This window comes from Silene latifolia, chromosome 8 (genome assembly GCF_048544455.1).
Source record: "Silene latifolia isolate original U9 population chromosome 8, ASM4854445v1, whole genome shotgun sequence".
Taxonomy (NCBI): Eukaryota; Viridiplantae; Streptophyta; class Magnoliopsida; order Caryophyllales; family Caryophyllaceae; genus Silene; species Silene latifolia.
The window spans coordinates 113,255,654-113,269,627 of NC_133533.1; the positions used below are offsets into that span (position 1 = coordinate 113,255,654).

Sequence of the window (13,974 nt, forward strand, 5' to 3'; positions counted from 1 at the left end):
TATCCCTTTCCGGCACCATAAACATTTAATACAAACACCGAGATTCCCCAACAGGATATCGGAGGCTTCCTCACGAAGCCCGCTAATTCGAACAAACTTCCCGAAATAAGCCCGTCCAACACGGCTATTTCTCACAGTCGATAATTCGACATTCGATATGGCTGGCAAGCCTTACAACGCACATTCAACATAGCTGGCGAGCCTTACAACGCACACTCAACATAGCTGGCAAGCCTTAAACGCACAATCAAAGCGGGTTAATTACAACTTTTGCGGTTTGTTTTAACAGCATTATATTTGCGGTTTAGATCATACGTCCGACAAAATATAGTTTTTTGTACTGACGATATTTTTTTTAGGAAGTCTTAAGGTGAGTTTGATGCTACTTGTTTAAAAAGTACCCCGTTGTTAAGACTCTGGAGACTTGAGAGGATATGAGAATCAGGTTGATTGAGCTCATCAGGAGGAATAATAGGCCGCTCTTGCCAGCATCTCAAAACATTGGTTCCATCGTGAGATCGTGACCCCAGACGAGAATACGAGAGCAAATTGATTAAGCGGAATTAGTAGAAACTTCGAAACACTCATCAACGTCATTATTACTTGTTAGTGTCAGTTCCTGCAGATGAGTGTCAGTTCGACACTTTACTTCACCTCGCACTAGCACTAGCACCAGCACCAGCACCAGCACCAGCACCGGCACTACCATGATTATTATTACTATTACCGTTATACCACCAAGCCAGCACACTTCTCGAATAAAATTTCATCAATATGCACATATTGTGTGGTAATTGTAGAAATAACAGGCGCTTAACATAACTACAGGAAGACTGCAGCAACGTGGGCAATACATAACAATTAACAATGCTAGGTCAACGACCATAGAGACCGAGCAAGCTTTTCTCTCTCTCCTCCACTCTTTTCCGGGCAGCCTCCCTTGCTTTAAGCGCAGCCGATTCCTCTTCAGACACAGCCTTTGTCTTCTCACCTGGCCTCTTTCGTTTTCCCACCAAAACTGACGAAGGAGCACCTTTCACAGATCTTGTGGGATTCAGAGATCCTGTAATAACAAGCCCAGGTGCCAAACAACCACTCTGCTGTTTGGGTGTATCTTTCTTTCCAGAAGCTACATTAGCCATTTGCTTTATCAGAGGCTTTTTGGGTTCGGAAACTGATGAACTTTGAGCTGCCGTAAACGCCTCTTCTTGTGTCACCCATCGCCCTGGAAATAAGCAGGAAATTTCAGCACTGCACCTAATTCAGGAACACTAATTCTTGTATAAAACTGTCGTACATGACATATTTGCAAAATCACCTCACTTATGAATATAGTCATTCCTTATAACTTATAAGTGACATACTTGCAATGCATTGTGATCCATTTTTCTTTGTTGGTGACCATTTTACCATTTATGGTAATAAATACTTTGTTTATAACCTATTTCATTTCATTGGGGATCCTTTTGACCACTCTAAGTAACCCCTCTTATATCAACGGTAATATGGTTTTACAAATAAGTTATTGTAAGACCTACACCAGGTTAGCTCTTTCGGAAATGGGCATATATATCACAATGAAACATTCCATCTCGTTTACATTATCCTCACTTAACCGTAATATGGGTTTATGTAAAACCGTTTTTCAAGAGACTTGCTCTTTCAGGTGTAGGCATACTCGGAATAAAATGATTCATCCAATTTATATTAGGTGGTCAACAAAGATCAACTTTGATTAATTTCTCCGAATATATATAGGACGATGTTTTACATTTATACATCAGCACAACTATTTTTGTAGAAGTATTAATTTTTAAAGTCGACATGAGTTGATCGCCAAAATCAAACGGGGACAATAAGAATAGAGTAGAGGAAATAAATGTATTGTAGCTAGGCTATTCAAGTAAAGCTTTACCTAGCACATCAGAGTAGTAGAAACCAGATTTGGGATCATAGTGAATGCCTGTATGCCGATCATGATAGTAGCCTGAACTGCTGTCGTACTCCCAAACTGTCAACATCTCAAGAGATTAAAAAAAATACCCCGCTTTACGATACAAGGTAAAGCTTGAAACGAGTGAATTATCAAGCTGAAACATGCTAAAATATAAATAAAGATCCTTCACAGCAACTCTTGCCAAATATGTTCAAAAAAGGATAAGAATGAGTTATATGTCTGGCAAGATTCCCACAGTAGAGATCATCTTAGTCAAGCTCTCATAGTCTCATAGAGTCATAGCTAAAAAAACAAGCTGAAGCTAAAATATTTTAAGCTGACACACTGGACTAAGCTCTTTATTTTTATACGGAGTATTTGGAATGAATTGTGCTACGACTAAAATATTGGGGCTTATGGGTTTCGAACAGGAGTCATATGTACCACTAAATAAATTTACCGACTAAGTTAACTAACATCTGTAGTCAAACTCTTTATTTATAAAGGTCCAAAAGAGCAGCCATCCAACAATCAGATAGAAGCTCATCTTAGTTATCCTTTGCAAAGGTTCAAAAGGATAAATCTATGTCAGTGAATACAATCATAATAGGCTGGTCTAACCCCGTGTCGCTTGTTAATTAAAATTTTTCTCCCAAGAGAAATGTTGTTGGTCCAAATTCTTTCAAGAAAAGGAAACGGTAAGTAACAAGCAGATTTTTAGCAAACTTTAATGGCATGAGAATACTAAATGCCCTATATGTAAACTACACACGAGTGTTCTTTATACCTGCCATGAATATATGCGTGACTGCCGTGACATATAAGTGAGGGTCTTCTACAAACATGAACTTCCTATATGGCTATTCTCACACCCTTCAGAAAAAAACTATCAATTTAGGTATGATAAAAAAATACGCAATCACATTACACACACATAGAAATACCATATAACACGAGGATTTGAACCAGCACTATACATTTAATATTTAAAATACATATTACATACAAGAGATACCCTACGGAGAGGACGAGAGATATCATGATAACATCAAACATTCAAACTCCACTATAACAATGTTTTTTTTTTTCAAAAGTGCATACTATCAATAGCCGTCTCTTAAGACAAGTCTTATAGGAAATTCATATTTAAGAGATTGGGCAACCACGTTCCTTTCTATCAACACTGATGAACCTTTGGAAGCTACCTACCGTTCCCACACGCCCCTGACCTATCTTGACTGACCTTAGTCAACAAGAATACATGAGTTCTGCGCATTATCTTAGAATTCTCTTACAACACACTATCATGTTACACAAGATTATTTATAGTTTCCATAAAAACAGTATTTCAAAAAGAGTGAATTATAATTACTACCTTTTAGATACCACTTTTCTAAAAAAAACTCTCTTCCATCAACTTTTTATTAAATTACTCCCCTCAAATGTTCTCCGGTCAAAATTACACCCATTTTCACATTTTGGTGACATATTCCGTCAAAATTCAAATTTTTTGTTTTAAACCCTAAATTTATGACGAAATTGCCCTTCTTTACTCTTTTATATACTTCATGTCTTCTCTCTCCCTTATACTCTTCACTTCATTCATCCACTTCAAGTCTTCAACTCTCCCCTCTTCTTATAATTTTCCCCAATTAAGGTAGGATTGTTCATCTTTTTTTCGGTAATTGAACCAATATGAACCAATAAATTAGTGTTTTGAACCCATAATTAGGGGTTTGAAAACCAAAGAGTTAGAGTTATCAACCCAGAAGTTAGGGTTTCCAACCCAGAAACATTGCAGAATCTATATCTTCAATCACCCACAAATTAGGGTTGATTCAACTAAAGTAATTTGGGGGAGATTTTAGGGGTTAAAATTTGAGTTTTAGTGTTGTTGAATATGAAATGAATGAAAAGTGAAAAATAAAGCTCATGTATAAATATTAACACAGGAGCAAAATCGTCATATTAAAAGACTTTTCGCCTGAAAGTGCAAATGAGTGCAATTTTTTACCTGAGAACATTCGAGAGGAGTAATTTAATAAAAAGTTTATAAAAGGGAGATTTTTTAGAAAAGTGATACCTAAAAGGGAGTACTTGTTAATTTACTCGTTCAAAAATAAATTTGTGCAATAATACCCATTTTGAGATTGGAATAAGTAACAGTTAGGTATAAGGTATAATGGAACAGAAGGAAGCGCATATAAATGAACAAAAAGAAAGGATATGGAAATTGCATCGTACCGTGTCTCAATCAATCAGGGTTACCTCATTCGCTCGACCCCCCTCCGAATTGCGAATTAATTCGAGCGAACTAATTCGCAATTAGCTTTCCTCTTAATTCGTTCCAATTCGTTTTTAATTCGCCCAGATGAGCGAATTATATGATTTTGCTAAAAACCAAAAATATTAAGAAAAAATTGAAGTATATGCAATACCTGATTCACTATTGTAGATTTAGCTTTAATTTGATTTTGATTTTGGACCTGGAGTATGATTTTTCTTTAGCTTTGATGATGTAAAAGGATAATTGTGAATTTGTGATGGAGGGTGATGATGGAGGTTCAAGGAGGGAGATGAGTTCGCCATTGATGAAGAAATGAAGAAGCAGTAGACATTTTTGGTTTTGTTGAAGAAGAGGGCTTTTCAATTTCTCTATGGCCTTTAGATATTCTTCCCCGATATTTTAATAAGTGTTTGTCCATGAGTTCCTCCTCGGAAATTGTGTTTTTTGAGTTCCCAATGGAGCTTTTTTGTTTAAAAATTTAAATATAGCTATACATTTTTTAAATTATGTGAATGTGAATTGAGAATTGCTCATTACGAGAAATTTATTAGTTACGTCATTCTTAAAACTAAATACAATCAAATTTAAAGTTAAAAAATTTTCACAATACAATTTGTTTTAGACTAATCGGTTTTTAAAATTCTAAAATAGTATTTTGCTAAAATTAATTTTTATTTGTATTTTATTCATTTTGTACATTAGGCGAATCGATTCGAATTAGCAAATTATGATTGCTAAAGGCGGATCGGATTCGACGAATTGCCAAATTATATAGTAATGTAATTCGCCAAAAGAGAAAATCGCGAATTAGAATTACGAAAGCGAATCGACCGAATTACGAATCCGGTAACCCTGGTCTCAATAGCATTCCATGTGCAAAAGACGCGTCGTTTCGGAATAAGTAATCGTTGAGTAGAAATGCCATGGTGATGGCGGCCACTGGTGATGGTAGTCATGTAGCTCATGCGTCGTTTTGGGGAAGAGAAGCGAAGCTAACCAAAATTGAACCCATGTGGTGAGTGTCATCCCTTCAACATTAGCTAGCACTCTAGCAGACATCTCCACGTGGCTCTTGCATGTGCAAAAGTAGTGGTAATGGTGAGGGGTCAACGTGTTAGCGATGACGGGAGGGTCGTAATTGAGCAGCCTAATAGTTTAAGTCCCCTAGTAGACGAGGAAATAAGGATAGAAGATTTTACTATCACCTAAACGAGGAAAGTAACGAAAACAAAAGCCAAACAAAAAAGCAATTTCCCAAGTAAAGGGTAATATGCCATATCCATATAACTTGTAGTCTCTTATAATGTATAAAATAAGACTTAATAAATTTATACACCATCCTTTCCACTCAACTATTTACATTTTTCCATTTTGGGTATTCTCAATCAATTTTACATTTCCTAACTGTGCAAGTTTTGAGTCTTAAAGTTATCACTATACCCTCATTTATACGCTTCCACCTTTATTCTTCTAAGTTCTAACCCAGCACCGCCAATTAGCTACCATCGGCTATTACCACACCGACCACCAAAGAATACTACACCTCTCCACTACAATCACGACGCCCACCGCCAACAAACACCACGCATATCCACTACAACCACAACGGCCATCGCCACCCAACTCCTCTCCACTACAACCAACATGCTCACCACCACCCTGCTCACATCACCTTACTCCTCTTCCACCAACACCACGCCCACCATCCAGATCCACAAGCACCATGAAGAGCAACTCACGCCACCACGACACTCACGATTGCTAAGGGAGCAGATGTGGGTGTCGTGCATATAGTGGTCATGATCAATTTAGTGGTTTGACGCTATGTTACTTAGACTCTCCCATGTGTCAGACACTTCACTTGAAAAATTCTCACACTTTGATAGAGTCAACGAAGGGTCTTGACCAACTTTAGAGACACTAATACGACACTTTGAAATTAAAAGCTCCTAAATGAATAGTAAATATACTTTATTAATATCATTTTTTTACATAGTAAAAGACAAATATATGTCAAAAAGTTTTAACTTTTCAATTACATGTGAGTAATATTACGGGGAAATGAAATGGACTATTAAATATGCCACTATAAGTCTCTAACAATCTATGATACTCGGACTCGCCGGTTTACTAGTCGTACCCGTATCCGGCCAATCCGACACGGATATCGACACGAAATCCGTGTCCGAACGGCAGCTTGGAAAACGGATACTTCTGCAGTTTAGATCATTGGAGAAGATTATGGAACAGATTGGGGAGTTCGGTGCGAACCATGCAAGATGATAAGATGATTATTGCTAAAGATGAATCAACAAATTGTATAATCTTTATTGAAAAGATGGTTTGCTCTATCCATGGTGGAAGAAGAAATAGAAGAAAAATATTGATAATTTTTTGGTATTTGTTTTACCGACTATGTGAAGAAGATGAAGTATTTTTTTTTTTTTTAGTTTTTTAGTCTTGGATTGGGAAAAAAATGTGTTAAAGTCTCGAACTTGGAAAACAATTTTTTTTGTTTTAGTGGGAAGAGCCGAAGAGGTTTAACTTTTGACTTTTGAGTGTTGATTTATATTTTAAAACAAAAATTCATGAATATGAAGAGAATTATGTCTAGAATTTATCTTGCTTGGAAAAACAAATGGATTATTTATAAATTGACAGTTTACATTTAACATATTTTCATTTCACTACGCTTATCATAATACTTTATTCTATTTTTCAAAAAATCTTCATATATCATCTTATAAAAAAATTAAAAATTATTATTCATATAAAAATGGCTTCTACACAACCACTATTCGTCAACGTCTCTTTCAACCATATTGAAACATTCCGCCACTGTCCCCTTTCTTTTCTTTGGTTGAAATTAGAACCAGAGGACAGGGTAGGTTTGTTGTGCTCCTGGAGAAGTGGGTGTGTAGAAGCCATTTTTATATGAATAATAATTTTAATTTTTTTTATAAGATGATATAAGAAGATTTCTTGAAAAAATAGAATAAGGTACTATGACAAGCGTAGTGAAATGAAATTTGTTAAATGTACACTGTTAATTTATAGGGTAAATAATCCATTTCTTTTTCCAAGCAAGATTAATTCTAGACATAATTTTCTTCATATTCATGAACTTTTGTTTTAAATATAAATCAAAAGTCAAAAGTTAATCCTCTTCCCAATAAAACAAAAAAAAAAATTGTTTTCCCAATACAAGACTTTAACTCATCTTCTTCCCAATACAAGACTTAAAAACTTAAAAAAAAAATACGTCATCTTCTTCACATAGTCGGTAAAACAAATACCAAAAAATTATTAATTTTTTTTATCTTCTATTCCTTCTTCCATGGATAGAGGAAGCCATCTTTTCAATAAAAATTATACAATTTGTTGATTCATCTAGTTCGCACCGAACTCCCCGATCCGCTCCATAATCTTCTCCAACGATCTGAACTGGAGAAGTGTCCGTTTTCCAAGCTGCCGTCCGGACACGGTATCCATGTCGGATCGGTCGGATACGGGTACGGCCGGTAAACCGGCGAGTCCGAGTATCATAGGTGTGGGGTGCTAGCACTGGTGGGTAAGATGGTGTAAGGCTGGCAGTTTGTGGTGTAGGATGGTTTAGCAGAATTGTGAGGTGGGGAGTGGTTGACGAAGTGAAGTTCAACTGGGAGTGTGAATAATATAAGTTTCCCTGAAATTTGTGCAAAACTCAAATGTCTAGCAAGTCTCTCTTAAGACCATCTTATGTGCCAAACGCATCCTAAAATATAGATGTAGCACTAATTAATGCTCATTACTAACCGGGTATATGGGTTGTTTTAGATCCATTTCACGCTTACAATGTTTCAAATAAGAATTAATACCAATGTAGAGCCCATTGAAAAAGAGGGAGTAGTAAGGGCATTAGCAATAGAGGTTTGTCAAAAGGTTTGTAAGATGATGTGTCCATTATTTTAGAGGTTTGTCTACAAACCCTTTATTGTTGAACATGAGTGTTAAGGTTCATGGATGAGAGAGGTTTGTGGAGAGAGAATGTGAGAGAAGAAATAGTATGAGGTTTGTAAGTAAATGAGTTTGTATATTATCTTATGTGGCATGAGAACAAACCTATTGAAGGTTCGTCTATTGCTAATGCCCTAAGGAACGGACATCTACTTCCTATAATTTCTATGTATAAAAATAAATTTTACAAATTTCAGAACTCTTTCCTATGGTATAAATGTTTGACATAATTCCCTTATTAGATATTTCAATAACAAAGATATGTGGAACTTCAAATACTGAGAGCTTACTTCTTCTAATCAGTTACAAAATTAGAAGCTAAAAGATATCAAGAACATTGAAGTGATTGAACTCTATTCTGGGAAGGATCATTCAAAATGACACTGTTTCTGAAGGCCAGGAAGAGGAACAGGACAGAAGATATAAATTTCATTACCAAAGACCATCCCAGACAAACCACGGCCTAGAGTCAGATCCTCAACCCTTCTACTGAACACAATAATAGAAAATGAACCTGGCGTTGGAGACCCAACCGCGCTTTTTATCACCATTGTTTCATTTTCTTCTAGGAAACGAGAGCAAGAAAAGCTTCAATATTGCTATGGGCTAATCATTTCAAAAGTTCATAGATGACGAGCCGAGCAACAAGTCAAATTAGTATTCCAAAACCGGGAAAAAAAAAAGAAGATTCTCCTCCCCCTACTTCGCTCGCGTAAACACACCCATTCAGAAGATATCACATAATGCAAGAACTTGACAAGGCAGTGAGAAATACCTAGTTCAATGCCTTGATAATCAGCAGGAGCAGCGTGTGTGTCCTTGTCACCTTGAGAAGCTAGGTCCTTTTTATAGCTGCGAACAGCTTTCTGTAGAAACAAGAAAGAAGCATATTAAGCATCAAAATGTATAGCGAGACATATAATAGATGGTGATAGGTGAATTAGTCCGAAAGGAGGGAAGTGACATACAGCTTCGATTTGTTCCAGAGAACGAGCAGCTTCCTGTTGTTTCTTCTCCTTAGCAGCCTTATCTTTGCGCATATCGGCAATGCGCTTGGTGACATTATCTTTGTGGCGGGTTCCCAATTCATGATTTCTAATGGTAGCCGGGTTATTGGATAAGTATATTTTGCAAAAATCACACCAATGGTTGCCCTGACTCACCCAATACTGCCAAACACCATAATACTTCAGTTACAGAAGTTTGCAATGACACTAATTATGGCGTACGCTACTACTAATCTTGACTGCATGATACTCCTTCTGTCCCGGTCATTTGTTGTCCTTTTTCCATATTTGGGTGTCTCAGTGAGTTGTTGTCCTTTCTATTTTAAGAATGAACTTAATGAACAATTTGATCATTCACACTCAATTTGTTACACTTGTCATTTAGTAATTGGTTCATTCCTCTTTCCTTGGTCTTTGTGCCAAAACCAAAGGACAACAATTGATCGGGATGGAGGGAGTATGATTTAACTTAAAGATAATTAAGACAGGGTCATACCTCCGTCATGGCTAACAGGCCCGGTTTTGAGGGTCCTCTGGCGGGGCGGCGGCGTAGGGCCCAAGCTATAAAGGGGACCATTGTTCAGAGTTTTAAAATAATAATAGTGGTAGGAAAAGAAAAAACAATCTAATTTAGTAAAAACAAAGCAATGCTTTTCTAGGTTCTCACCCTGACTCTCTACCCTCTTTTTTTTTTCTAAGACCCGAATTCCCAACTCTTTTCTTCTTTAATAGGAAATTTAGAATTTAAAAACTCATCTTCTAATTCCTAAGCAACGGTTTCTTAATTTCAATGGCCCAAGATATAAGATATATGATTGACTGATTGAGTCGATCATAACCTTAAAGCTTTGATTGAGATGGTCTCCAAATGTGGTAGGGTGAGGCTCTTGATAAAAGTTAACGCCTTAATTAAGAGTTAATCTTGTTCCATTACCACTACCCTTAATCCACCTTACACAACCCCAAGAACTGCAGCAAACCCACTATTAATGTTTTGCCGTAACTCCTTTGGTCAACCACCGCCAAAATTATTGGCCACCAGCCTCTTGGCCAAATTACCACCAAAATTGCATTATCTCACTACTAAAATTCGACCACCACTCCTTTGGTCACTATTAAAATTCGGCCACAACCCCTCATGGTAGATATTATTTTTAAGAGAAAGCAGCAAACCAACCACTCGCCCAAAACCCGGCATGGCTCATCCCAAAATCCACAAAGCCTCTTCCGCTACTCGAAAGAATTGCATTATGACACTATCCTTCTCTCACTACCAATTTCGGCCACCATCTTCTTATTCTTCTACTGGATTTACCACCATCTTCTTATTCTTCGATATCGTATCTTATTTATTAAAGCAACAACCACAGAGCCTATGTGTCGCTCTATGTCGCTCAGTGGTTGAAAGTCAATAAGTCAAAAAAATACATTTTGTATTTCCTGATTTTCAGTACTCGTGTTCTATATGGGAATTACACAGCATTATACTTGGTTTCTATCAAGTCAATAAGTAATTGATGCATTTTTTTTGTAATTGGAAAGGTATACACAAAATAAAATTCAAACACCACTGATTTCACTTGCATAAACTAGCACATGTACATTATCTCTGAAAATCAAATACGCAAAGCTCAAAGTTTAAAGCATTCATTCATTAACTAGCACACTCTTCGACAAAATCATCATCAGTAAAATCAGACGAACCATATGATATTAAGAACAAATTAATATCAATTGAATAGCAAATTAATACAGTACTAATTTAAGGCAAATTCGTTTGAATAGAAAACTGAATAGCAAATTCGTATGAGATTCAATTCAAATAAGCATATGAAATTAAAAACAATAAAAAGATTAAAATCATACTTACTGAATAATTGATGGATTCGAAATAAGAATAAAAAAAGAGGGATTTATCCTTCTTGCTGGTCGTCGTCTTCGCCGGTCACTATCGTCGTCGGCTGCCGTATAATCTCAGTTTATGGTTAGGAGGTGGGTTTCGGCCTTTTGGGTTCAAGGAAATAATTGGGATTTTGGTAAAGAAAGACAATAAAATAGGAGTTCATATTCGAGTCCGTTATATTGGGTGTGATTGTTTTCTCCAAAATTTATTCATAAAAGTAAAGGTAAAATAAAAGTTAAAAGGAAAATTATTAAACTAGTGTAGCTCCCGTGCTATAGCACGGTTTTTCTAGATGGAAATGTAAGAAAAATTAACAATTAAACTATTGGTATTTTTCTATTTTCAATTATACAACATATATTTATTGTGTACAAAATCAGAATATCATTAAAATGAATTAGAGGAGTAGTTAATTAGAGAAATATACTAAGTACTGTAAGTAGTAGTTAGCGCCGAAAAAGTTTGAGATTTGTAATTATTTTTTTTAGTAAAAAGGGGATGTCAAGTGATTCTCTAAAATAATAATTATTGCATTATTGAAAAATTTAACAATTTATAATTTATAATTTAATACTAACTTTATTTAATTTTAATGAAAAAATAATAATTATGAATTTAATAAAAAGATTAGAGTTATAATTATTAAAATATATTTATTGAAAAGATAATTTTATGATACTTATTTCCTAATTTAGGTAGATGCTTTTTGGAGGGAAAATTAAGAGAATTTTTATTCTCTTAGTAGTAGGGGGATTAACTGGGGTTGAGAGAAGAAATTGAGATGATCCTAATCCAGAAAATAAAACCATGTGTATGGCCAGGCCCGCTAGCCCCACCCGGCTCAGCCCGATTTTTCCCCGGGCTTGGGCCTCGATTTTAGGCCCGAAAAGCCAACGGCTCGAAGCCCATGGCCCGATTCAATATAATAGGGCCGGGTTTGGGCCGCCATTATGCCCGAATTTTGGCCCGGACCGGCCCGAACCGGCCTGAACATATGCAAAATTAACGAATATGTTCAATTTAAGATTGTTAATAGGCATTTAGTAAAATAATTAACCAATCAATTTTTGTATTGTAAATAAGTCATAGTCACTTGTTTATATGTATTAGTTTGATAAGGCTTAGTATTTTCCTTTACTAGTATTTATATGATAAAAAATGAGCTAATAATTTTGTATCACGCTAGTGCCGATAAATTATTTACCATTATCGGCGTGCTAAGTCAATGTTTTTGAGCCTAAAGAACAACAAATATCAAATCAATTACAACACTACAACAACATACAATGAGCACCGCACTAAAATATATTTTTTTTTTTGGGAAAATGTAAGCTTTTCATTAATGCTCAAAGTCACCAAACATTACAATTTTAAAGCATAGTAAGACTAACATTCCTTATCTACTACAAATATCACTCACCCAAAGCACCAAAAAAAAAAAAAAAATATATATATATATATCACTCACCCATTGTTGGACACTAGCTCTTTTACTTCTAAAATTACAAGAATGTAATCTAAGAATCACATCTTTTCGAACTTGAGATAATAACATCTCAGGCCTACACAAAATTAAAAGAATTCCACTCGACATCGATTCCTACTCATCCATATATGGTATATCAAATCAAAGCTGCCAAAATGACACCAATGATTTTCTTCTGGCATAAGGATCTGAACCTCTTGTTAAGCCACCACTGCACACAGTTCTGGTAAGGGAGCCGAACTTTGCACCAGTCTTACACAAGTTCACAGCAGGTGCTACTGTATCCACACTGAAAAAACAAGTGAGAATGGTCTTCATGAGCCACCCCACATAGAAAAAATTGATTACTCTACAAAATGTTCATACGGAGTAGCTTATCTTGTGTAAGCAATCTCTGTTGAACCATGAGCCATCCCAGGAAACCATGCTTTGGTATTACCCTTCTGTTCAGTGAACACGGATGCCAGGCCACAGTCTCAACATTAAAAAGGAGCCAAGAATACCCCATCCTGACTGTATAATGAACATCCTGATTTCTCAGTGAAACATCAAAAAAGGAATTCATCATATTCTTAGTATGGCATATCTTCCTCCATGCTCAGCTAGAATTTGATGTAGGTTCATATTCATTCCAGCATTTATCTTTAATATACACAGCATAAACCCACTTTACCCATAAATGGTCCTCCTTCTCAATCCACCATACATACTTTGTTATAGCAGCCACATTCCATAACAACAGATTTTAAAACCTAATCCTCCTTACTTCTTAGGTCTGCAAAGCTTCTCTCATGCCACCAAGGAAGGACTGTCACTAACATCTTTGCCATGCCAGAGATATTCTCTACATATAGCTTCAATTTTCTTTAAAACAATTTTGGGTAGAATAAAAAATTCTTGCCCAATAGTTGTGCAAGGTACTGAAAATGGATTTAATCAAGACATCCCTTCCTGCATAGGAGAGGTGCCTTGAGCCCATTGCTCTTATCCTGTTTGTCACTACTTTATCCACCAGACAGTTGCAATCCAGGAATGAAAGTCTTTTAGGAGAGACATTCACTCCTAGATATTTAAATGGAACCTGCCCCTTATTCATTCATGTTTCCTTTTCCGTTTCTTTAATCAACCCCTCATCCATCCCATTACAATAAAAGTTAGATTTTGCTGTGTTCATGATGAGTCCAGATGCTTTAGAAAAAGAATTAGAAGGCATTTAGCATGAGCTCAATAGAAGTTCTCTCTCCTTTGCAGAACAAGATCAAGTCATCAGCAAAGCAGCATAGATGGGAAATACCTATCCTTTGACAAAGAGGATGATATCTGAATTTACTATGCTTCTGAGTCACCTCCAGTATTCTG

General features: G+C 36.1%; 1 protein-coding gene across 1 annotated transcript; it reads right to left on the reverse strand.

The window, feature by feature from the left end:
- Window positions 1-729: 729 nt before the first annotated feature.
- LOC141597434 (zinc finger protein ZOP1) lies at window positions 730-11,278 on the reverse strand. The gene is made up of 6 exons (XM_074417900.1): window positions 11,097-11,278; window positions 9,723-9,787; window positions 9,188-9,388; window positions 8,995-9,085; window positions 1,916-2,011; window positions 730-1,225 (listed from the first exon to the last, which is right to left on the reverse strand). Exons 2-6 carry the CDS (start codon window positions 9,729-9,731, stop codon window positions 876-878), a joined length of 747 nt encoding a protein of 248 aa, XP_074274001.1. The 5' UTR covers window positions 9,732-9,787; window positions 11,097-11,278; the 3' UTR covers window positions 730-875.
- Between the last annotated feature and the right edge of the window lie 2,696 nt (window positions 11,279-13,974).

Bases quoted from the DNA above. Each gene is read 5' to 3' on its own strand.
- LOC141597434 (XM_074417900.1), bottom strand. The intron at 2,012-8,994 runs GTATTTCTCACT...AGATGTTGACAG, and splicing joins TTATCAAGGCATTGAACTAG to TTTGGGAGTACGACAGCAGT. The intron at 1,226-1,915 runs GTAAAGCTTTAC...GCTTATTTCCAG, and splicing joins CTACTACTCTGATGTGCTAG to GGCGATGGGTGACACAAGAA.